A 26,404-nucleotide genomic window follows, 5' to 3' on the forward strand; every position below is an offset into this window, starting at 1 on the left:
TGAAGCTTTTAAATATGTTATTTGCTTCTTTTCTCTTGCTGCTTTTAGGATCCTCTCATTGTCACTGACCTTTAAGAATTTGATTATTATATGCCTTGGAATAATCTTATTTTAATCAAATCTGGTCTTCTCTGACCTTTCTATATTTGGATATTTATCTATTTCTTACATTTTAGAAAGTTTTCTATTAGTCTTTCTTTTAAAAAGCTTTCTACCCTTTGCTGTTGTTCAACTTCCTCTTGAACACCAATAATTTCTAGATTTGGTCTTTTCAAGTAGTTTTCTATGTATCTTACAGGTGATCTTCACTTGTTCTCATTCTTTTATCCCCACCTCTGCGTATTTTCAAATAGCTTGTCTCAAGTTTGTTGATGCTTTCCTCTGATCTATTTTGCTATTGAGAGCCTCTAATGAATTTTTCACTTCAGCAGATGTATTTCTCAGATCCAAGATTTCCTTTTCATTTTTGAAACATTTTAATCTCTTTGTTAAATATTTTGTGAAATGTCTGAACTTATCTTATGTACTATCTTGGTAATCACTGAGTTTCCTTAAAACTGTTGTTTTGAATTCTTGGTCATAGAGTTCAACTATCACCATCTTGTTAGGATCAGTCACTGTTCTTTGCTTTTGTCAGCTTGAGGAGATCCTGCTTCCCTGTTTAAAGAAACAGGTCGTATGTCTACAAACACACCGTCATCCTGCATAGTATCAAGGATATATATCTTTGAATTATTTTTAATTTCCTGAGTTTATTAAACATCAACTTTAGTACATTTTCTTTTGGAGCATCCTATCATATATTACTCTTCTCTCCATTTCTTATGCATGTATGTCTATGTTTTTGCATTGAAAGATTAGTTATTTATTGTAGTTTTCTCTGTCTGGCTTGCTTTGGTTTTTCTTAGATATGTTTGCAGAGATTTTTTGTAATTTTTCTGTTCATTTTCTTTCATTTTGTTTTTTAATTCCCTGGGTCACTGCCTCCTTTTTGGCACTAGATGGTGCCTCAGGTCCAGGTTTGCCTTGTCTCCAGTAAACTATCAGAATACCACCTTTCCCAAATAGGGTAGGTTCCAACGGGGATATCCTGGTAGCATGAGGAGGCTGGGTGAGGTTTGGTATCCAGGAAACCTGTGGAGCAAAACTACTAAAGTGTGGTGCTGCTGAACAGCCACTCTGATTTGGCATCTCCTTTTACTGAGTTACAGAGCAGAATTTCCAGGGCTGGTGATGGTAGTCCCATCTTCCCATGTTGTCTCTGGATGTCCTCACAGAGATAGATCCCTTTGAGCACTCCTGATGCTTCCTGTGGGTTGAGTCAGGTAACGATCTCCTGCCAGGTAACCTAAGATGGTCGGGAAACTGTCCACTGCAGTCGCACTTTTCCAGTGCAGAAATCAAGGGTCAGAGAAATATTTTCCACAAGTGCAGTGTGGAATATATTGAGAGGATGGGCGTTGTGGATACGAAAGTCCAAATTTCTTACCATCTGCTTAGAGATTTTCACTTCTCTGTGACTGTGGGAACTGTCTTTTCCTCATATTTGAGTTCTGGGATATTGCTGTGATAATCTCAGTTATGCACATTTGTTTCTGTTTTTTGTGGAGAGGAGTGAAGCCAACTTGCTTCTACGTCATCATTTTGGAACTAGAAGTTCTTTACACATATTTTCCTACATGAATTCATCAAGTGTTCAGACATTCTAGTTGGAGTTATTTCTTTTTAATTATGTCATATTGCCAACAGAATTACTATTCTATTACTGTTACTACTACATACTATTGTGGCCACCCCCACAGTTGTCATCACTTTCTTCTTTATTTATTTTTAGAGATGGGATCTTGCTATATTACTCAGGCTGAACTCAAACTCCTGGGCTCAAGCAATCCTCCTGACTCAGCCTCCCAAGTAGTTAGAATTACAAGTGCATTTCACTCTCCCCGGATCTCATCACTTCCAATTGTCCCTTGAAGTACAAAATACCATTGAAGCTACAAAGGAGTGTAGGGAAAATAATTTACTAACACTTACTTTTATACAGGTGAATATCAAAATGATGCAATCAGATCAAATTTTTATGAAGAGTCAGGGTTCACATTACTATTCTTTAAAATTTCATTCCAATATTTTCTCCCAATTTTTTCAAAACATTTTTGTTTGACCAGAGAAAAGAAATCTTCATTGACTCTAAGATATTAACCTAAATTGTTATGGATTAAATAGCTCTAGATTCTCTGATTATGTTTACACAGGCCTTTCTAATCAATATGGTCATTTTTGTCAATCATTTACGTAACACTCAAGTTCTCCAATATTATTTCAGATCATAGTTATCAAAAATGATCAGAACACTTAACAAAGACTAAATAAATGTAATATGACAAATTTGATTCTTTGCTTTCAAGTCAAGTCATTGAATATTTAATTATCCTACTGAGATGTTTATTATAAATTGCAGTAGGTAAAAAATAAAAATGCAAAACCCATGTTCTTTTAATAAAAAGGGACACACATTTCCCTTCCTTTTGTCCCTGGAGGAAAATGTGGTGAGGAGATCTTGGGACAGCTTGACAGGGAACTCTTAATTTTGGCAGTCTATATGAGCACAGAAAATAAAGCTTGCTTCTCAGAGAATTATGGTGGCAGAAATTAGCCAGAGCAGTTCTGCAATGAAAGGTTAAGCCTAGAATACCACAATATCAATCTATAGCATGGCATAGATGGATGAGTTTCTCAAGAACCAAGTGAATGCCTTGCAAGATGGCTAGGCTTGAGCTACCTTGAAGGTACATTGTCCAGGATAGTGGCCTTCTGGCATGAGGAGACTCCAGCAGGAAGAGTCTTTGGAATGTTCTGCTCTTTTGGCATCACAAGTGATCAGCTATAAAGGGCAACACTTGTGTGAGGGAATTTGGCTATTCAAAGATTCTCAGGAGGACCTCTCAAGGAAAACATACAATTGCTCAATAAAGCATCGCTTGGCAATGGAGAGCTGTGATTGTCAACCAGTGATGGCAGTGAAATAATAATATTGAGAGGGAACATATTTGGATAAAATGGAATAGAGAAGAAAGAGTAAGGGGAAGGAAAAGAGCAAGCTACAATTAGGCCTGAGCTTTAGAAATGATAGAAGCTTTGAAGTAGATGCGAGGCTAAAATTTTGATGGTGATGGAATGGATTTTTTAATACTTGATCATGAATCTTAATTATCAAAGTAAGACTCATAATTAAAAATAATTGGAAAGCCATAAGATGTTCCTGAGGGGTATTTGAGAATTGAGGGAAGGATAGCCAAAACAGTTTAGTTAAGGCAGTAAGTAGCAGGTAAAAAGTAAAGGATTTTTTTTCTCTTTGTATCTAATTGTATTAAGACAGCTCCATAAAGTGGTTATATAAACTTAAACGATGAAAACATGAACAAGGGTGGTAGTGGTGGAAATGGAGAAAAGTAACATATATGAGAAGATGCTGCAAAAGAAAGTGTACTAAAATTGATGTTTAATAAACTCAGGGGATTAAAAATACTTCAAAGATATATGTCCTTGATAATATGCAGGACGGTGGTCCATTTGCAGAAGTGGGTGTTGGAAAAGATGATGAGTCAGATAAAAATTAACTTTTGAGGCTCATGGTTATGGAAGTGTTGGGTGAATATCATGACATAAAATCAATAGGCAAGTGGATATGTGGGATTAGAGTTTAAGGAGAAAACAGGGCCAGAGATCTTTGAGACATCAGTATGGCCTAAAATTGCAAGACTGTTTGAACTACCTGAGCAAGATAGGGAGTCTTTTTCCTGAGGACACCCAGAATTCATAAGTAGGTTTTTAATGGAACCACTAAAAACAAAACAAAACAATGAATGTTCAGAGAATCAGGGACAAAGTGGCAGTTGAGGGCTAAAGTGAATTAGGAGGAAGAACTGGATTTTGCTGAAAGGCACTCAAAGGCTACTTCAGCGGCCGAGTTGTTTCTGTGGGAGCTACAAGAGGTAAGGAAGTTAGGAGGAGTTTGGGAAGAAGAGGGAGGTAAGGAAATGAAAATAGTGATAGCAGAGCCACAAGAATAAGCCCAGTTTTCCCTTTTCTATATATTCTATCTATCCTGTTTACATTCTATATATTCTGACTCTATTCTATTAAGGTCTCCTTAAACAGAATGTGATAATCAGAACTCATGGCCATCAAATGAGTAGTATTTCCTAAAAGCCATGGTCCATAAGGCTATTGACTGGATCTGTACAAATTGTACTAAGTGTACTCCAAATTCTCTCTTTCAAGGTTCTACCCATATCCTTTAAAGATTTAAGCAGACAATTTTAGTCCATATTAAAAATAGTCTACAACTGCCCATATTGGTAAGCGAGTTGGGTATACAGGTGAAAAAAAGTGATTTGACATTCTGTACCCTTCAGCCAAACACTCTGCCTTCTAAAGCGACAAACAGAAATGTGGCTTTAATTTTTTCTTTTAATGTTAATAATTAAATTAAATTTAAAATATTAATTTTTTCTTTTAATTTTACAAAACTGTAAAATCATTACTTCAGTTGAAGCTATCATTCACTGAGAAAAGTTAGGCAGAAAAAATCAAGGATAGAAGAGATTCCCTGATATCTAATGTCATAGCATAAAAGTATATCATAGCATGCCTTACAAAATTTGGTGAGGAAAAAAGGAGAATCCTCTTTCTCCACAAGCTCTGACCTCTTGAGCCATACCTAACTCCACATTAAGTAATTTAAAAATATAGGGGGATGCTGGGTGTTGTGTGGCTCACATCTGTAATACCAGTAATTAGGGAGGCCAAGGCGGGAGGATGATTTGAACCCAAGAGTTCAAAAGACCAGCTTGGGCAACACAGTGAGACCCCATCTTTACAAAATAATTTTTAAAATATATTAGCTGGGTGTGGTGGCATATGCCTATTGTCCTAGCTACTCAGGAGGCTGAGGTAGGATTTTTTGAGCCTGGAAGGTCAAGGCTGCAGTGAGCTTCACTCCAGCTTGGGTGACAGAACGAGATCCTGTCTCAACAACAACAACAAAGGAAAAAAATATACGGAGATTCATTAATGATGATAGTGGTTTAGCATTAATTTAGAGACATCTAACCTATGCTGCTATCAGAAAGATTTCTGGAAAGTTGGTGTGTAAAAATATCATTGATGTCATTCAGCATCTAGAAGCAAATCTTAAAACAATTATTTGTGAGTGCTACAAAGACCTTATACCTCACACTCCTCATCAATAACACATTCCCAAACTGATTTGGATGTGAAAACACTGCCATGGTTCCAATTAAAGACATTAAAATACATGATCTGAGTTGTCTCTCTACTTTCCCTTGAGCCATGCCTGGAAATGATGCATTTTGGAATACTAGCAGTAATGTAATAAAACATCTTTCTTATTTGTGTTATTTTCTTAGTTTATCCATTTATGGGGAATAAACAACTAAACTTCATAGTCAGCCCAGTACCCAGTGAAGCTGTCAGCTGCAGTGTTTGTCATATTTCAATCAAAGCCAGACCCAGCCCGTTATCTTCATCCAGCTCAGTCTCTACATTCTCGAGGACCAGAATTAATGAATTAGCTATTGATTAAATTCCACTCTAGCAAATCCACCAAGACAAATAAATGAACTACTCAGGGCACGTGTAGGCCATGGCCAGACATGTCCGGGCTATCGATCTGTAGTTAGTATTCTTTTGGGATACAGAAGGAGCTGATGATAATATGACAAGTATGGAAAATGCAGTGTAGAAACAGAGCTTGTTTCTGAAGCAGCAGCTTATAAAACTAGAAGGGTCCATTTGATCCTTCTATATTTGTGTGCTATGGCATCTTTGGTTTATATATAAGAGGAAAAACGTGCATAAGGGCTTGTACTGCTGAAGATGTAGTCAAAAACAAGGCATAAGTTAAGGCCAAAGACGAAGATGAGTCGGTACACTGCACACATATAATCAAACAGGCTGGTATGCTATCCGTATGTTATTGAAATATATGAAAGTTAAATTTTACTGACTTCTGAATTTCACCAAAAATAAACAAAGAATCTAATAAATTTATGGCTTCTTAGAAACCAAATCATTTTAAATGCTAGAGAAGTAGACCCCGTCTGCTGATGTTTTTCTGGAAGGATTTCGCATTTCATTTTGCATGTTGCTAATATAAAAGATTTTTAAAAACCAAAATAGAAACATAACTAACAAATATACATTGCCAGAAGTATAACAAAATTAAACAATATGCACACGGGAGGCTAACTGCTTTGGTGTTGGTATAATTTTGATTAATGGCTTGGCAGCCTATACTTGCTCATTAGAGTCTTGCCTTTGGAAAATGTTACTCTGCTACTATGGATCATTTTAAGAAAGGAAAGATTTTACATGCCAATATTTGGTTATGAACGATTTATATCAAGTTTTTGTTAGGCTTCTGACGGGGGGCGGGGAGGGGAAGGAAAGCTGCCAAAGGCATTGGAAGAAAGAAAACTGTGGTGGAAGGGGACTTCCCATGCAGGCCAATATGGAATAAGCCCATTAAAGCTTCTCTCTCCCACTGATTACAACTCAAAATCTGCACAAATTATGAAAAGTAATTATCTGAGGACTCCGAAAAGTTAACAATTGCAGGCTGATCAGGAGGGGAGCCAAAACTTTAAGAATGAATGTTACGGCCGGGCCGGGAGTAGGGGCTCACGCCTGTAATCCCAGCACTTTGGGAGGCCGAGGCAGGTGGATGACGAGATGAGGAGATTGAGACCATCCTGGCTAACATGGTGAAACCCCGTCTCTACTAAAAATACGAAAAAATTAGCCAGGCGTGGTGGCGGGCACCTGTAATCCCAGCTACTCGGGAGGCTGAGGCAGAAGAATGGCGTGAACCCAGGAGGCGGAGCTTGCAGTGAGCCGAGATCGTGCCATTGCACTCCAGCCTGGGCAACAGAGCAAGGCTCCATCTCAAAAAAATAATGATAGTAATAAAAAAAATAAATAAACAAATAAAAATTAAAAATTAAAAAAAAAAAAGAATGAATGTTACAGGATGAGTTTCCCATTTTTTCTCCCCCTCCTTTACTTCCCATCTTTTAACCCAAGGGCCCTACCAGTGTGAAACTGTGAACTAAGCAAGCAAAACCCTAGAGAAAGTAAGTTTTTTTCCAGCTAGAGTATCTACAACAAAAAAAGCCTTGCAAGCCAGAGAGTGTAGGGAAAACTCCCATTTTTGTTTTGTTTTGTTTTGTTTTCTCTTCTTTGTTCTGGGCCCTGCTCTAAGAATGATTAGAGTCAAGGAGCCGCACTGCAGCAGCTGTGGCCAAATTGGAATCTAAAGCCCCAAGGGGGAAAAAAAATCTTTCAGTCCAGAGAAATCAAGAAATGGGGCCTCTATAGTCCAAAGAATGTGGGAGAAGTCCTTGTTATTTTTTTTTTCTCTAATTCCTCCTACCTCATTGCTTAAGAACAACTCTAGTTATGCAAACCGGGAGGCAGTCTGGGAGGCAAACATTTCAAAAGAAATCATATCATTCTAGCCAAAAATCCAGGAAGGGAAGTCCAAAGGAGCTGGAATGATGGGGGACATTTCAGAGAGAAGAAAGCTAGAAGTTAATTTTATGAATGAACCAACACAAGTCCTGACTGAACTCTAAGCTTCACATTTATGGTTGCCTCACACACACAGACTATGCAAGCAGCACAGTGAGGACTTCGAGATCTGAACTATTACATAATTCCGCAGCCAAATTCCAAATTAGCCATTGTGCAGACACAGAGTAGTAAAGCAAAGTTCATAGCTTTGCTATGTTACTTTATGAAAAAATAGGAACTGACTGTAGTCACTGGCAAAGGAAAACAGAATTTGGAGTCTGAAGCTAACCAGTTGGTAATCTGCTGAAAAAAGTAAACAAGAACTCTAACTTTCTTCAAAGGATTTTAACAGGAGTCAGATTTTTATAACCTAATATTCAAAATGTGAAGAAATCAGTCTAAAAATCACCCAGAATTACACTAAGCAATCGAAAGCTGGAGTGACTATATTAATATTAGACAAAATAAACTTAAGAACAAGGAAATTATCAGGAAGTAAAAGGGCTTATCACATAATGATAAAAGGGCCAGTTTATCAAGACATAACAATCCTAAACATGTATGCCCTTAATAGCAAAACGTCAGAATACATGAAAGAAAGACTAATAGATCTGAAGAAGAAATAGATAAACCCACAGTTATATTTGGAGACTTCAACACTATTCTCACAATAACTGATAAAACAAGGAGGCAGAAATTCAGTAAGTATATAGATGATCTGAACACCACTATCATTGAACTAATTGACATTTACAAAACCCTCTATCTGACAACAGCAGACTGTACCTTCTCCTAAAGTGCATATACATTCACTAAGATAGGTAATATTCCGAGCCCTGAAAAAACTGTAACTAATTTAAAAGAACTGAAATTCTAAAATTACTTTCCTAGATCATAATCAAATTAAACTGGAAACCCAGATAGAAACATATCTGAAAAATCCCAAATACCTGGAAAATAAACAATCCCCTTGTAAATAATCCATGGGTTAAAGAAGTCTCAAGAGAAATTAAAATATGTTTTGAACAAATGAAATGAAATGCAACATTTCAAAATTTGTGAGCTTTACACCGAAGCAGGATGGAGAGGGAAAAAGAAAGGTCTCAAATCAATAATGAAAGTTTTCATCTTTAAGAAACTAGAGAAGGAATAGCAAAGCAAAAGGGAAAAAAATAGAGAGCAGAAATCACTGAAATGGAAAATAGAAAATAATATAGATGATATAGAAAATAAATAAAACCAAAAATGCTTCTTTGAAAAGATCTACAAAATTGATAAACCTCTAGGCTGACTAGAAAAACAGAGGGCACTTACTGCCGATATCAGAAATGAAAGAGTGTAAATCAGTTCCAACAAATTGTTGTTTGCAGTACAAACATACTACAAACAACTTCCTGCTTATAAATTTGACAAATTTGATTAAATTAACTAATTTTCTGCACCCACAAGATGACAAAACTCACTGGAGAATAAATCGCCAAAATATCATACGTTATTAAGGGAACTGAATTCTGAGTTAAAAAACCTTCCATCAAAGAAAAACTCCAGGCAAATATGGGTTTCACCAGTGAATTTTACCAAGATTTAAGAAATAATAACATTTTTATACAATCTCTTCCACAAAACAGAAAAGAAGGAAATGCTTCCCAAGTTAGTATGAGAGCAGAAATTACCATGATACCCAATCCAGGCAAAGGTATTACAAGAAAATCAAACACAGCCCAATATATTTTATGAACACAGATGAACATTTTCTATAAGATAATAGTATATTGCATCCCCCAATATATAAAGAAGAAAATATAACACAACCAAATTGTGGTTATCCAGAGAATACAGGCTAGTTCAATAATTTAAAATCAGTAAATATAATTGATTATAGTACAAATTTAAAATGTCAAAAAAGCGTTTGACAAAATTCCATGTCCATTTATAACAAAAACTGTCAGCAAATTAAAAGGTAAGTTCTTCAACCTGATAAAAGGCATTGCCAAAAATTTCATACATAACATCACATCTAAGGGTAAAATACTGAAAGTTTTCTTTCAAAGATTGGGAACAAATCAAGGATGTGCTCTTATTACATTATTAAACTATCCAGTGCAATAAGGGCAGGAAAAAGAAATAAAAGACATACTGATTGGAAAGGAAAAAAATAAACAGTTTCTCTTTGCAGAAGATCTATATAGACTAGGGAATTACAAAAAACTCTTAAGACTTATAAGGAGTCTAGCAAGGTTGCTGGATGTAAGCTCACTATTCCAAAATTAATTGTGTTTCTACACACTGGAAACTAACAATTGGATTTAAATTTGTTCTAAAGAAACATTAATAATGGCACCCCCCCTAAATAAATAATTAGGTATAAATTTAATAAAATATGTTCAGTATTTGCATACTGGATTATACAAAACACTGATAAAATAAAGGAGAGAGGATGCAAATAAATGAGCAACAGTGTGTTCACGAACCAGAACATTTGATATTGTTAAGATGTCAATTCTCTACCAATTGATCCACAAATTCAATGCAATTCTAATCAAAATCACATGTTTTATAGATATCAATGACCTGTTTCTGAAATGTATATGGACAGGCAAAGTAGTGAGAAAGGCCAAAATGATTTTTATAAAGGTCAAAGTTGGAGGACTAATACAATGTGATTTGACAGCTTACTGTAGAGCTACAGTAATCAAGATTGTGCGATATTGGTATAGGCATACATATTGATAAACTGAACTTAAAAGAGTCCAAAACTGGCCTACAGAACATGTTTAAATTGATTTTTGACAAAAATCTAAAAATATTGGATAAAGAAAAGATAATCTTTCCAAAAATTTTGCTGAAACTATTAAATACTTACATGCCAAAAAATTAACCTTGACCCATGCCTCAGTGTGTACAAAAATTAATACAAAACCAATCGTATATATAAATTCAACATGTAAACATATAAATGTTTTAGGAAATAGACAAGAGAAAGTCTCTGTGACCTTGACTCAGGTAGAGTTCTTAGATAAAATACCAGATGCACAAACCATAAAGGAAAAAGTAACAAATCTAACTCTTGAAATTTAAAACTCTTTCTCTTAAAAACACACAAATAATATAATTGAAGACAAATCATAGGGTAGAGAAAAAATATTCGTAAATCACATATGTGACAAAAAACTCAAATCCAAAATATATTTTAAAAATTCTCAAAACTCAGAAAATAAGAAAACAAAGAATCTAATTAACAAATTAGCAAAAAATTTGGAGATGCCATTTCCCAGAGTAAACAAATGCCAAAGTGCATGCAAAAAACAATTGCAAAGCTTATCGGTATCATTAGTCATCAGGGAAAATGCAACTTAAGCCCATAATAACACACAACTAAACATCTATTAAATGACTATTTAAAAAATAAGAGGAAAACACCTCATATTATCTCAAGTTCTAGAAAAATGAAGAGCAACTTGAACTCTCATACAATGCTAGTAGGAATGAAAGACGTTACAGTCACTTTGTAAATCAGTCTAGCAGTTTCTTTATGACTCAGCCATCCAACTCCTGGGTATTTGCCCAAATGAAATGAAAATATATATTTACACAAAAACCTGTATTTAGATGTTTTATAGCAACTTTAATCTTGGTCACGGAGAACTGAAAACTATCCAAACTGTGCACGAACTGTAGAACTTTCACATAATGTAAACTTAGCAACAAAAACTGACAACTACTAGTATGTATACAACTACTAGTATGTATACAATAAGATGGACAAATCTTAAATGCATTATGCTAAGTAAAAGAAGCCCTTTGAATGGCTACATATTATATGACCCTTTTACATGACAACATGGAAAAGGCAGAATTATATAGACCAAAACATGGTAGTGTTTGCTTAGTTTTAGGAAGGGTAGAAGAGGGGTTAGCAATAAAGGAGCCCGACATCATGATGCTGTTTTATATCTTGATTGTGGTAGTGTCTGTTCTTCCTGGTAGCTCTTTGGATGGGCTTTTTAAACATGGTACTCTGCAATTTCCTGATAATATCCCTTTATATGTAATCATATTTTAGTCATATTGTTGGTATTTGGGGAATCTTTTGATCTGCACAATAGTACATTGGTTCTGGGATATTTTCTTGTCTTTTTTTAATTTTCTCCCTCTTTTCCTTTGATTCTCTGTCGAAGCTCTTATTATTCAAATATTAGACTTCCTGGATGCTTTCTATTATTTTTTTCTTTCTCTCTCTCTCTCTCTTAAATCTTTGTGTTTCATTGCACTTTCAAAGACATTCCCTTGAACTTTCTTTGAAAGTTTCAATTCAGCTTTTCACTCTTTTAATTTCCATGAGGTTTTATCCACTTTTTTTTTTTAATATGCTCCTTCCGTTTTATGGTTAGAGAATCTTCTTTTATCTGTCTGAGGTTATAATTTTTTTTCCTCACCTGCAATGTCTCTGAATCTATTGTATCATGTCTTTTGTTTATTTTGGTCCCCTTTTTATATTTAAGAGTGTTGCACCAAATAAAAAAAAAAAAAAAAAAAAGAAAGGCTGACTAAAAGCTTTATAGGTAGGTGACCCTTGTTGATTGGCATACTTCCCTATCGCGTGAACAGGGAGCAAGTTGTTTTCACTGTTAGGGATCCCTATATGCTATTGTCTGGAGGTATTTTATTTGGATTATTCATTTTTTTCTAGAAAAGAATGTTCAGTTTCCTATCTGGAGGTGTTTATGACTTGGCTACTTGCTCCTGAGGACAGAAGTGGGAAAATTAGCCAAAAATTGCACTATTCAGGTTGTGGTCTCACTTTATCACTGTTTTTACTTCTGCATCTCATCTCAGCTCCCCTGTGCCTAGTAGCCCTCAGTTTCTCCAGAGAATAAATGTCTAATCTCCTAGTCGGTGGACTTTGTCATGTGGAGGAAGAGAAATAGACCCCTGGATGCACAGCAAAGAGGCAAGAGACCTGGGATTCCAAACACTTCTTTGTTAACAGTTGTGTCTTGCTCTACGATTTCAGCTTTAAACCTTACCCTCCCTCCTCCTCTTTACATCCTTAAAACTTCTAAGTGCCCAGCCTCTCCAGTTCTCTGTGGAAAAAACAGTTTGTTTCCTGTCATTATTCTCTTTCGTCAACCAATATTTTGGTTGTAAATTTCTCCACTGTATTAAATCATTTGCCTCTTTCTGACAAATATTGCTTACAAAATCATGTTGCAATCTCTTTTCTGTTGTTGTCTCCTCTCTCACTTTCCTTGTTCTTGTTGTATAATACTCTCTTTAATGTTTTTGCCATCAATTTAATGTATTTGGATACAAGCAGCTTTTAATAGCAACTAAAAATATTTGTCCTGTTATTATGTGTAATAATCTTCTTAAAGGAAAAAAAAATCATAGAGACACAGTCACATTTGTTCCATTTCTTATAAAGCTTAGGTATTATTTTTAGTTATAAATAAATATGTATTATGAGGCATATTCTGTTAGGTCATTCACATGGGCTTGAGTCATGGGGATGCCAGTAGACAAGAATTTGAAAACATCCACCCACCTAACTATAATTCTTGAGTTTTTCAAGACTGAACTCAAATGTCACATCTTCCATGATGCCTTCACTGACAATTCTGGGTAAAGTTTGCTATTTTTCTGTTTATGTTCTTCTTGCACATCATAAACCTCATATTATAGTGTTTTTCACATTGTTCTATAAACATTTATTTAGGGGAGTATCTTCCACAGTATACTGGAACTTTGCAAATTTAGAATCATGTCTTATGCTCTTTTGTATTACTTTTGCCTTCTATATTATTATGGCCACAGATGTGTTTGCTAAAAGAATAAAGGTCTCTAATGCCCATTTATGTGACTATTTCCTTCCTGCATAGTAGACAATACTGTGAATAGGTTGAGAGATATCTGCTGGGGGGATTATAAACTAATTAGTATGTCAAAAATTAGATCATTATCTATCACGTGTTTGAGAGAAGATATACTCAAGGAGACAAGATATGATTATTGCCAAGAACAGCTAACAGTCCTGTTAGTTGGGTTTTTCTAATTATTTTAACCATCGGTTGCCAAAACCAGTGCTATTTTTTTTTAACCGATTTAAGATCTGGAAATTTCAACATGCCATAGAGGAATCCATCAGAATTGAAACATTAATAATAGACTGATTATTTCAGTGTGTGTGTGTTTGTGTGTGTGTGTGTTGTTTGTATGTATAGGTGAGGGTGATTCATTTGGCTTAAGCAAAAAGTATAATGTGAAAGCACTAAGATTTCTTTTCCCAGCCTCAAGTTGATACAAACAGATGAACAATTTACTATCTTATTTTCAGCTTTGGAAACAACACCAAATATTATTATTATTGTTGTTACTAATTATGAATTATAAAGAGACTCTCTTTCAAACTATGGTCATTTCTCAGCAACAAAAGAATAAAGAAAAATAAAGTGATTCTACAAAGAAGCTGACAAAATTGATAATGGTTATCTAAACATTATCTGCCCTATTAATTTTACAGATTTCTATCTTTAGGGCACTCTGATGTATATAAATCAGTTTTTTTTTTAACCAAAAAGATTAAGTTAGAAGGTAGTCATTACAATTAAGCGTGTATTATGCTTTGCAAAAGGATTCACTAAAGGACACATTCAAATAAGGAGACATGTATTTCCAGTATTTGTTTACAGGTTACTAAATAAAAAATCTGAGGCTGGGCAATCAGGGAAATTAAAGGTTAAATGTCATTGGAAGTCCAGTGAAGATTAACATCTGTGAAATAATATCAAAAATTTGATTTACACACATAGTTGTAAGAACCCATTAAATGAGATTGTCATGGCTGAGAGGATACCTTTGGTTTTTATTTTCATTTCTTCTGATCAGAGTTCCTTAGATTAACTGACACAACATTTTTTACCTTGAAGTGATGCCACGAATTGTGGGTGTTGGTATATCACTTGGAGTATCTTCCACAGTGGTGATTTGCGTTCCATTGCTTTTCACGCAGGCATATATTGTGCAGACTTCAACCTGCAAACATTAGTTTAGAAAAAAATAAATGCAACTATTTTTGAAATACGTACTAACAATAGTCTGAATCCCACCTTCCCTCATTTCACATGAATCTCTTATAGTTCTCTATAACATCTTGAGGTTAAATCAATATTCATTTTTGATGTTAACTGACTCCAAAGGAATGAACTCAGAGGAGGGTACAGAAGTGGGATCAAGACAATTGATTTAGTGATGGGAATGGTGATGTTTACTCTCTGGTTTCAACTATTCAGAAAGAGAAAGATACATTAATCTACTCAGAGCATAGTCAAGGAATGGAAGATGCCCAAGTGACAGTTTGCAAACATAATAGGTTATCACTGCTTACTGTTCTCTAAATCTATAAGTAGTGTAATGATGATATCTTCTGGAAGTCTTGACACTGTAAAACAAATAGCCTAAATGCTAATGTCTAGTGGAAGAAAAATGAGGCCTAGAGAAGCCTTCCAATATGGCTGAGGTATTTTATATCCATTTATTCCAGATGCAATTGTATTTTTACCTTAATCACAGCAGAAAATCATCATTCATCCCTTTAATTCTGCCACCTAATCTGAATAAAAACTGAGGAGAGTGGAATAACTGAAGATTAGAAATGGGGTTCATCAAGCATTAGTAACACAAAAGGAACGCATTAACCAAGAGGGAAGAGAGAGAGATGAATATACAAAAGATTGGGAACATCTACAAATCAATATTATTTTGCTCTCAATTAAAGGATAAACCTAAGAGGAACTGTACTTTATACAGTGCTAATTTACTTTGAGTATCTAATACATAAATGGAGAAGGCAAGCTAGGTGCTAATGAATCTTAAACACTAATTCTGAGCTTCTATGTGAAACAATTATCTGATTGTTCCTTTGATGGTTGAAGAAAGGCAAATGGGATTCTTGTACTTAGTAGATATGCTATTTTATTACTAGTGTACCTAAATGTTAGTTGAGGGATATGTTCATAATGCTGTATGAGTTGTGTTACTTGTTGATGCCATATTGTCTTTTGAGGTATTAATAATGGATATTTAAAAACTATCAAGGGTGTACATTCTAAGCATGTCCAATTAACTCTGAAATAAAGGCAGATGAACTTAAAATATAATGCTGTAATATAATTAATGAAAATGAACTTTATACATATTGGAAAAAATTGATTCTATGATACATAATGAAGTAACTCAGAATCAATTCAACTGAATCTATTATGTAACTAATATGTGCCAAATATTATAATGGAAATAAGCACAAATAATTGTATTGATTCCTCATAACTCCATTTAAACAAATTTGCAGAGAAGAAAGGGAATATGGTCAAGCTGGTAAGATTTAGGATATCAGAGTTGCTCTCCACTGTACCCTATTGGCTTCTCATCTAAATGTTAACATAACTTTAAGCTCTAAACTACTTAGGTATATTCAAATATTTCTCCAGAAAACATTTCGTTTGATTCATTGGTCAAAGGAAAATGACCAATTGCTACTGGTAGTAGCCAGATGATTATATATGTTTTAACCTCAAATGTTAGAGAAATGTGCCAATATTTTTAAATTTTTACTAATGTTAACATTCCAAGTCTCCATTTTGGGACCTATTTCTAGTGCTATAACTATATTGTATAACATGTGAATGAAACACAAATATAAAGCTTACTATATTTATATTAAAAAGAGATAAAACTGAATAAAAATGAAATGATTATTTATTTGTAAAGGGGACATATAAAGGGATTATTCAAAAAGTAGATATTTGGCTGGGTGAAGTGGCTCACACCTGTAATCCCAGCACTTTGGAAAGCTGAGGCAGGTGGATCACCTGAGGTCAGGAGTTTGAGACCAGCCTGGTCAACATGGTGAAACCCTGTCTCTACTAAAAATACACACAAAAAATAACCTGGTGTGGTGGTGGGCACCTGGAATCCCAGGTACTTGGGAGGCTGAGGCATGAGAATTGCTTGATTCCATGAGGCAGAGGTTGCAGTGAGCTGAGATCATGCCAATGCACTTCAACCTGGGTGACAAGAGTGAGACTGTCTCAGAAAAAACAAAAGTAGATACTTGGGTGTGTTATGTGCTTTAAAATCAATAGCTATTTTACAGATGGGCTTAGCATAGAAAGCCTTAATTCTAAAGTATTAGGCATTCCAATTAAATGCTTATTTTAAATGAAACCAAATCACCTTTGACATCATAATGAAAATCACTGAAATTTGATGTTCAAATTTTCAGAAATGCAATAGCTATATCAAGTACAGTATTCTTGGACTGCAAAAAGCTTCACAAAAAATATAGTAATCTGGAATAACAATATCTTAGTCACTAATAACAAAATTCTATTATTGGATTCTACTTTGGTCTTTTGCATCTTCATCTGTTTCCACTCTCTTCAGGCTACCAGAAGAGGAAACTTTATACCTAGTGGTTTGAGTTATTTATACCTGACTCAAACCAGTAGTGGTATAAATAAAGCCTTCCCCATAGAATAGGCCTTAAACACTTTTAAACGTTAACTCTTAATCCAGAGTTAGAGAGCTGAGCTGCACATGCATGCACAGCACACAATGTTCTCACTTCTAGGTTGTATTTCAAGTCTTTATAAAGCAAATGAATAAGGTGTCTTTTGAAAAATGAGCTTTCTCGAACAGGGGTCAAAAGAAGACAATACAGCAAATCCTACATCACCTTCCTGTGTTAGCCTTTTTTATATAGCTATATTTCTAATTTATTTGGAGCTTGATTTCTGTTTTATAATTTGGCCTATGGCCTACCTGCATACATGGACTCACTGTAAGAATCATGAACATAAACATCAGTCCACATATTCCATGCTAAGACATCTCAGGTAGGTTATGGGAATCATGGTGTGCAATGAAAACAAACCACTGCTTAAGAAAATCAGAGAGGACACAAACAAATGGAAAAACATTCCACGCCCATGGATAGGAAGAATAAATGTCATGAAAAGGGCCATATTGTCCAAAGTAATTAACAGATTCAGTGATATTCCCATTAAACTACCATTGACATTCTTCACGAAATTGGAAAAAACTACTTTAAAGTTCATATGGAACCAAAATGAGCCTGTATAGCCACAACAATCATAAGTAAAAAGAACAAGTCTGGAGGCATCACACTACCTGACTTTAGACTATACTACAAGGCCACAGTAACCAAAACAGCATGGTACTGATACAAAAACAGACAAATGGACCAAGGGAACAGAATAGAGACCTCAGAAAGAAGACTGTGCATCTACCACTATCTGATCTTCAACAAAACTGACAAAAACAAGCAGTGGGGAAAGGATTTCCTATTTAATAAATGGTACTGGAAAAACTGGCTAGCCATATGCAGAAAATTGAAACTGGGCACCTTCCTTACATCTTATACAGAAAGTAACTCAAGATGGATTAAAGACTTAAATGTAAAGCCCAAAAACTATAAAAATCCTAGAAGAAAACCTAGGCAATACCATTCAGGACATAGACACAGGCAAATATTTCATGACAAAAATGTCAAAAACAATTATGATAAAAGCAAAAATTGACAAATGGAATCTAATTAAACTAGAGAGCTTCTGCACAGCAAAAGAAACTATCATGAGAGTGAACAGGCAACCTACAGAATGGGAGAAAATTTTTGCAATCTATACATCTGACAAAGGTTTAATATCTAGAATCTATAAGAAACTTAAACAAATTTGCAAGAAAAAAAAAACCCATTTAAAAAAGTAGGTAAAGGACATGAACAGACACTTCTCCAAAGAAGAATTTATGTGGCCAACAAGCATACGAAAAAGAGCTCAACATCACTGATGATTAGAGAAATGCACAGCAAAACCACAATGAGATACCATTTCATGCCAGTCAGAATGGTGATTATTAAAAACTCAAGAAACAACAGATGCTGGTGAAGCTGTGGAGAAATAGAAAGACTTTTACACTGTTGGTGGGAATGTAAATTAGTTCAACTATTGTGAAAGACAGTGTGGTGAGTTCTCAAAGACCTAGGGCCAGAAATACTATTAGACCCAGCCATCCCATTACTGGGTATATACCCAAAGAAATATAAATCATTCTATTATAAAGATACATGCATGCATATGTTCATTGCAGCACTATGCAGAATAGCAATGACATGGAATCAACCCAAATGCCCATCAATTATAGACTGAATAAAGAAAATGTGGTACATGTACACCATGGAATACCATGCAGCCATAAAAAGGAATGAGATCATGTCCTTTGCCGGGACATGGATGGAGCTGGAAGCCATTATCCTCAGCAAACTAACACAGGAACAGAAAAGCAAACATCACATGTTCTCACTTACAAGTAGGAGCTGTACACCGAGAACACATGGACACAGGGAAGGGAACACCACACACTGGGGCCTGTTGTGGGGGCATCAGGGGAGGGAGAACATCACAATAAATAGCTAACAATGCATGTGGAACTTAATACCTGGTAGATGGGTTGATAGGTGCAGCACACCACCATGGCATATGTTTACCTATGTAACAAATCTACAAGTCCTGAACGTGTATCCCGGAACTTAAAATAAAATACATTTAAATAAAAAAAAGAAAAATAATTAATGTACCTTTCTCCTTTATTCAAAGATATTTTTATTTGGTTTTCTTAGGAAGCTAGGTCTATGAGTCACAGTAGGGGAGACTAAAGTGTTGGTTGTAGCCAGATGATTATGTATGTCTTAACCTCAAATGTCAGGAAAAGGAGATGGAAACCTGAATGAGGTAGTACTACTAAATAGATAGAACCAATAAAATGTTTCTGTGCTTAGTATCTTCTGAAAATTATCTTATGAAGCTCTTAAGAATTTTAGAAGTAGCATAGTTCATTAAAAAATTTAGTAAATTGCAAGCTTTCTCTAAACCTTGGGTTTCTGAAATACTCTGATTTTTTTTTTTCCATCACTCATTTGCACATTTAGCCTTGCTATCTTTTATGTCTTGGTACTCCAACAAGATTTCCAATTCCGTGAAGATAAGTTCCTTGTTTTATATGCCTTAGTATTCCCTATATTTTTTCTACCTTTAAGGCCAGTAGCCCCTGAAGAAGCCTATGAATTTGACTTCAAGTGATCAGTGCACTTTCTAAAATTGTGTGTTAAATTTTGTCATACAAGTGCATAAATATTTTTCTAAGGCAGAGTACACTGACTTCATAAGATTCTTAAAGAAGTCCAACGGCAAAAATTTTAACCACAATTACTCTCACATATGCGGAGAACATTGAACAGTTTTTGAGTGATGAATAAATATATTTATTTCATCTTCAGATAAAACCTTTTAATACTTTTTGTCTGCTATATTTTTTATTTATGTCTTCCTGTTGCATTCAGAATCACAGAATGTTAGAGGTGGCTAGAATGTGTTAAGTCATCTAGTCCATTGCCCTTACAAAAGAGGAATTTGAAACCAAGTGAAGTTTCATAACTTCTCTGGAGATATTAAATTAGTAAATAGGAGAAATGGGAAGAGAAAAAAAATCTCCACATTTATAAACTGATTCTGATTTTGATTTCAGTAAAAGATCCAGGGAAAAGGTAAACTGCTCAGCAAGATTTATTTAGAATACATGATTAGCTTCATTTTGCCAGTGAGAATTTCATCACCATCCTCATCACCATCGTTTTCTGTATTATCATTATCTTCTCTCCAGAGACTCACATGTTTGCCTACAGCACACAGATTTAATTCTGATCAATTTCCCTTCTCTCTTTTCCCTTCCCCACCAAAGAAATAATCTGTAACCAAGACAGAAGATATCCACTTGAAGACATAGCCTGGCACGTTTTATTTAACATATCCATAAGCTTAACCATCAAAAAGCAATATTCTAACCTGAATGTCATAGACAGTGAAGGGAGACAGGTCTCTCAGAATAAACGACCCAGGCATATTCATTCCAGTCTTGTAGAGCTTATTATTTACATAGATAGAATACTCAGTGACAACACCATTTGGGTTTGAAGGAGATGTCCAGATGACACGTACAGCTGTACTGTTGATGATGACAACCTCTGGAGGAAGCATGCCCTGAGGCTCTAGAATTAAAGGAAGAAACTGAATAAACTCCAGCTGTCTCTGAAAAAGCACATGTTAAGCTAAATGCAGATTAGTATTTAGGTTTAGCAAAGGGTTCGTTGCTTATCTGCTTTTCGCTGATGAAGTTATCACAGTCTGTAGTCCTCTGTAAATTGGCTTATTATACTCTCAGTTAGAAACCATAAGAATTGGTGGTAAAATGCTTTATACCACCAGCATAGTGCTAATCTTCAATACTATGTGACCAGTGGGATATGATGATAAATTATTCACCCATCTGCACCACTAACACATATCTATTTTTTGTCTTTTTTCCGTGCCTTCACTCTATACCTTCAAGGTGCAGGGGAGGGAGGGAAGGAAATAAAATTTGCTCCTTAAGCAAAAAATAAAACTCAAATACAATGAGGCTGGTGGAACGTGAAAAATAATTTGATGTTACTAGCTTGTAACTCAAGCAATATGAAGCAATAATGCAATATTGTCATTATGTAAATGGTTTTGAATGTTGATTATCATAGGTAATGATGAAATCTAACATAAGAAAAAAATCTTGCTTAGCGTTAAATTACATAATTATTCAAGCATGTCAGAAATAACTATGCAAAGACCTATTTTTATCATAAGAACCCATCTTAACTAGTTGAAGAATTGTCCTTGTGATCTACCCTATTTTATAAACAAAAGGTGCCGACCTTTGGCACCACAAAGGGAAATGGGTTCCACACTTAAAGAGCTCTGCTAATGACCTGGAACACTTGCTTGGGAGGTAATGATATTATAATGTTTATAATGAGACTTTATAAAGCCAAAAAGATTAGAAAGACCATTCCAAACACATTTCAGATTCACAAGTTGCTTCCCTTGCTTCCTCCCCCTTGCTAACTGGCTTAGAAATGAGTCATAGGCAATTTTTCTCAGGGGCTGAACTTCCACCTACCATTTCTGGTGACTCAGGGAGGGCTCTCACTGTGTTTGGCTGTCGTTTTGAAAAACATACTGCTTCTGAGGGCAAATCTTTAAAAAAATGTTTCTAAATGTCACCATTTATTGATGTGAACTCAGCTCTAAAATAAGTATACACTGAAAAGAACAGGAACAAACTGGGCTGATATCTCATTATTAGAGCTTGTGCTTCTGTCTCAATGGGACTGCTTATTGATCTATTACTGACGACAGTGAGCACTTAAGTATTTCAGCCCCCACCCGCCTCCCTCCTACACCGGAAATTTTATAATGGAGGGATGACTGATCTCAACCCCAGCAAGAATCAATCAATTTCACTCACATCTCTGAAGCAAATATCCTTTAGAATCTGGACTCACCCCCATCGCAAGTGGTTGCGTGAAGTCCTGCACTGTTGATGCTGTGGACTCCATTGAAGACAGAGATAAAGATCCAATACTCTGTGTTTGGCTTTAGGTGGCCAATGACATGAGAGTTTACATCTGGCAAGATTTTTAGAGAGTCGTTTGAGGTAGCAGAACTCCAAACAAGTGTATAAAATTCAACTTCACCTTGTAGGTCTTGAATAGCTGTCAACAATAAATTTAGGACACAGTGAATGTAGCTGAGGGTTTCAGGGGAAAAAAAAAATTCTATCATTAGCTTTCTAGAATGAGAAAAAAAGAAGCTTAGAGAGCCTTGTTTTGGAAATGTTAAAAAAGCTTATGGGATCTCCTTTTTGGTGGTGCTAGTGGTGAGAGTTTTTACTTTATTTATTTAGTTTTGAGACAGTCTCGCTCTGTCACCCAGGTTGGAGTGCAGTGGTGCAATCTTGGCTCATGGCAGCCTTGACGTCTTGGGCTCAAATGATCCTCCTGCTTCAGCCTTCCAAGTAGCTGGGATTACAGGCTCAGGCCATCACACTAGTTAATTTTTATCAGTTTTTTTGTAGACACAGGGTCTTGCTATGTTTCCCAGACTGGTCTCAAACTTCTGGCTTCAAGTGATTCTCCCACTTCAGCCTCCCAAAGTGTTGGGATTACAGGTATGAACAACCGCACCTGGATAGTTTTTGTTTTTTAATAATTTGCATTTTTGCCCAATCCCATAATTAATTGCAGTCTTATATAGGAATATGAGTCTTATAAAAAATCGCATTAACTTTTTAATTTCCTTTAAATATTTTAATTTTGCAACTTATAATTATTCAATGAATCATCAGAACTTTGATATAACACTTATGAAAGGGAACTAAGACGTAAACAAAAGTATACAATACGTGGAACAACTTCCGCTCATAAGTAACATAATCCTAGAGAGAAGACTAGGCTAATACAAATAAAGGCATTTCCTGACACAGATCCTAGACACAATTTTTTAACTTGCTAACAACATTTGCTAAATGATACCTAGAAGGATGCTTAGATAGATATCCTTTATGTACACTGTCAATGTAACAGGGCTACATAGCATGCTCCCCTTAAGGACTGGCTCAGGATAATACTTAAATTTTTATCAGGGCTCTCATCCTTCTCTTCTAGTCCAATGTGTTTCTGTAATGTAGACAAGCCTTTAAAAGATACGAAAATCAATCACTAACTGTCTTGCAAATATAACTCATCAATTCTTCAACGCTTATCCTTTCAAAGACCAGTCTATTATTTTGTCTCCTCTTTCTCTCAATTTATCCATTCTTTTCCTTAGGCTCTGCTTCTCATTATCTACCCACAATGATTCTTTAACGAGACAACATGAAAACAGCTATATTTTCTTAGGTAGGAAGTTATATGTTGCTCTACTTACATCAATATTATTTTCAGAGGCTTTTAAACAGAAATGATTACCTTCGTTTTTTAGGATGGGGGTGGAGTGTTGGCTTACCGGCCTTCTGAAATTTCATGTCAAATTATGCATCAAAAATTACTCAGGCTGGGCACAGTGGCTCACACTTGTAATCCTAGCACTTTACGAGGCTGAGACAGGCAGATCACTTGAGCTCAGGAGTTTGAGACCAGCCTGGGAAACATGGCAATACCCCATCTCTCCGTGAAATACAAAAACTAACCAGGCGTGATGGCACACACCTGTAGTCCCAGCTACTCAGGAAGCTGAGGCAGTAGGATGGTTTGAGCTCAGGAGGCAGAGGTTGTGGTGAGCTGAGAGTGTGCCACTGTACTCCAGGCTGGACAACATAATGAGACCATGTCTCAGGGGGAAAAAAAAAAAAAAAAAAAAAAAAAGTTAAACAGCATTAGTCCAAGAGTGGGGAGGAAAAAGTGGCATTTCTCCTTATATATATTCATTTATATGTGAGATCCCAGTATATGGCCATATAAAGTGATACAGCTTTGAGAATAGTATGTTTCTTTAAAGGACCTGTTTACATTAAAGTCTTGGTGATTTTGCTTAAAAACTGAATACTAGGTTTTTCTTTTTCTTTTTCCTAAATACACTACTGCTTTCACTTTAGCTCTAGAACTAGTTAAAAGGGTTTGATGTGCCAGTGTAGTTGGAAGAGTTTGTACTGGAAGACCTTTAGCAATTAATTTGGAAAATTCTGGGTTTTGCAATGTTTCTTTCCTCTGATGTCACAAAAATGTAAGCACATGCAATAATGAGGTCATTATTGATCACTGGCAGGAACTGACTATTAAAATCCCTTAAAATTTTCCTGAATGATAATATTCATCAAGTACAGCAAAGCCATGGTTATAGTGAGTGCAAATGTTTCTTCTGTTACTATCATCATTTTCTACTGGCTCACAGCATTATTTATTACTCATTAATTTGTGGCTGCTATGGTATAATGCAAAGTGTACTAGATTTGTAGTTTATGTTGAATTTTAGTTTGTTAAGTGAGCAGGCTGATTATAAAGTCAAGCCCTAAAGATACAATATTAATGAAATGCTTTCAAACTTTACTTACATATATAAATTAATTTCACTTGAGTTATTAAATTTGTCTGTTATCTGCACTATCCAGTTCCAATTAATATACCTTTGTAGATACATTAAATACATTTCCACTAGCACAAGTTCAAGACAAGAAAGATCATATGTCAATGGATGAGACCCCATTAAATGTCCCTTCTTAGCCATGCACCATATGTCAACCCCTCTAAAACAGAACAGAACCTAGAACAACAGGAAAAGATGGTGATTCCATTCTATTGTTTATGTCTTACTGCATGCTATGGAGGCTGTGGAGCTCAGAAACAGGCAGCATTTCTGGAAAACAAGTACCAGATTTCTGGCCTATTCTTCCTCTTTCCACCATTTGCTTCAACACTTGTTTCTCCACTCATATGGATGTTACACTTGGGAATCCAAAACATAGAAAAATGTAGAAACACATATAATTTTATACATATTCCTGGATATTACATGAGAAGTTCTGGGAGCAGTACATGCATAAGAGCATCTTTTTCATTGCTCAAATAAGGTCTTTAAACTTCGATGCACTCTTCCTAAGTCAGTGAACCATCTAAGAAAAAGAAGATACATCCTCAGTTCAATAGACCAGCACAAAATTAAAGGCTGATGACCTTGATTTTACCTCTGACAGAGGAAGGCTATTAACATGGAAACAGCTGGAATGAAGAGGCAAGTAAATTTCACCCTCCCTATCTATTGAGAAAAGCTGGACCTGAATGTATCTCTCCTTTTTTAAATAGAAAAACATAAGTTATAAGGCTTCTTCCTACCATAAGACAAGGGAAACCTTGTCTAGAAACTTCCAAGGCAGAAGTTTTGTGTACATTACTTCTATGAGAATGGTATGGAGGTTTTATAAAACATTTGCATGGTGTACCAAAAATGAAAAGGGACATGACTTTATGAAAAAGAAGCCTCTATGAAGTATGTTTGTGGAATCATAAAAAGAGACCCACAAAGACAGAGATGTAAAGGGGTCTGCCTTAAATAGGAAAGGAAAGCAATGAAACATATAAAGCAATGGCAGAATTGAAACGTACATTGAAAGCAGAAATAAGCAGAGTTAAAAATGCACAATATCAAAGAATTAACAGGAAAATGACCAGGAAATCAGTGAAAGTCAAAATTATAGACATAGAGAACAGAAAAAATCTAATTACCTTAAAAATAAATGTAATAAATAATTATGGCTATGAAATGCCCCATTAAACCTTACCCAAAATGACTTATGTCTACAAACTGAATAGACTAATATAGTTTTCTCCAAGATAATCACAATATATCCAAACATAGACATATCATGGAATATTGCAATATTTTAAAGGTAAACCAAAAATTAGGAACATTTATAAAGGACGAAAAAATCAGATAAGTTTCAGACTTCTCATGTGGAATGTCAAATGTTGAAAGACAATGGAACAATTTCAACAAGTTTTGATGAGAAATAGTTTAATCCAAGAATTTTATACACATTTAAATGGTTACTTATGTGTAAAAACAACAGACATACTTTCTTACTTAGGCAAAAGTTAGGAGAATGTGTAAAGATGAGAGAAATACTTTCTTATATCACCAAACATTTAGAGAACATAAAACTAATTAATTTTTTTTTAAGTTTCATGACAAAACCATCCAATAATCTTCTTCAGAAGACAGAAAGATTAATCAAGATCCAGAACTCAAGGCTGGGAAAGTTTAAGAATTGCTGATAAGTACTGAAGCTATTTAGAGAAAATAGTTGTGTAAAAAAATTATAACAACAACAATAATAAACTGAACATTGAAAACAGCAGATGAGAAAGGCAAGA

At 35.2% G+C, this 26,404-nt stretch overlaps 1 protein-coding gene across 1 annotated transcript in view; it reads right to left on the minus strand.

Moving 5' to 3' along the window:
* USH2A (usherin) overlaps window positions 1–26,404 on the minus strand; it is a 797,990-nt gene that overhangs the window by 203,932 nt on the left and 567,654 nt on the right. Inside the window, exons 44-46 of the mRNA XM_015116260.3 lie at window positions 22,043–22,252; window positions 20,514–20,716; window positions 14,516–14,628 (exon numbers count right to left, since the gene is read on the minus strand). Of these exons, the coding sequence (XP_014971746.3) occupies window positions 14,516–14,628; window positions 20,514–20,716; window positions 22,043–22,252 (526 nt within the window). The remainder of the gene's footprint in view (window positions 1–14,515; window positions 14,629–20,513; window positions 20,717–22,042; window positions 22,253–26,404) is intronic.

The sequence above is a fragment of the Macaca mulatta genome, chromosome 1 (genome assembly GCF_049350105.2).
Source record: "Macaca mulatta isolate MMU2019108-1 chromosome 1, T2T-MMU8v2.0, whole genome shotgun sequence".
Taxonomy (NCBI): Eukaryota; Metazoa; Chordata; class Mammalia; order Primates; family Cercopithecidae; genus Macaca; species Macaca mulatta.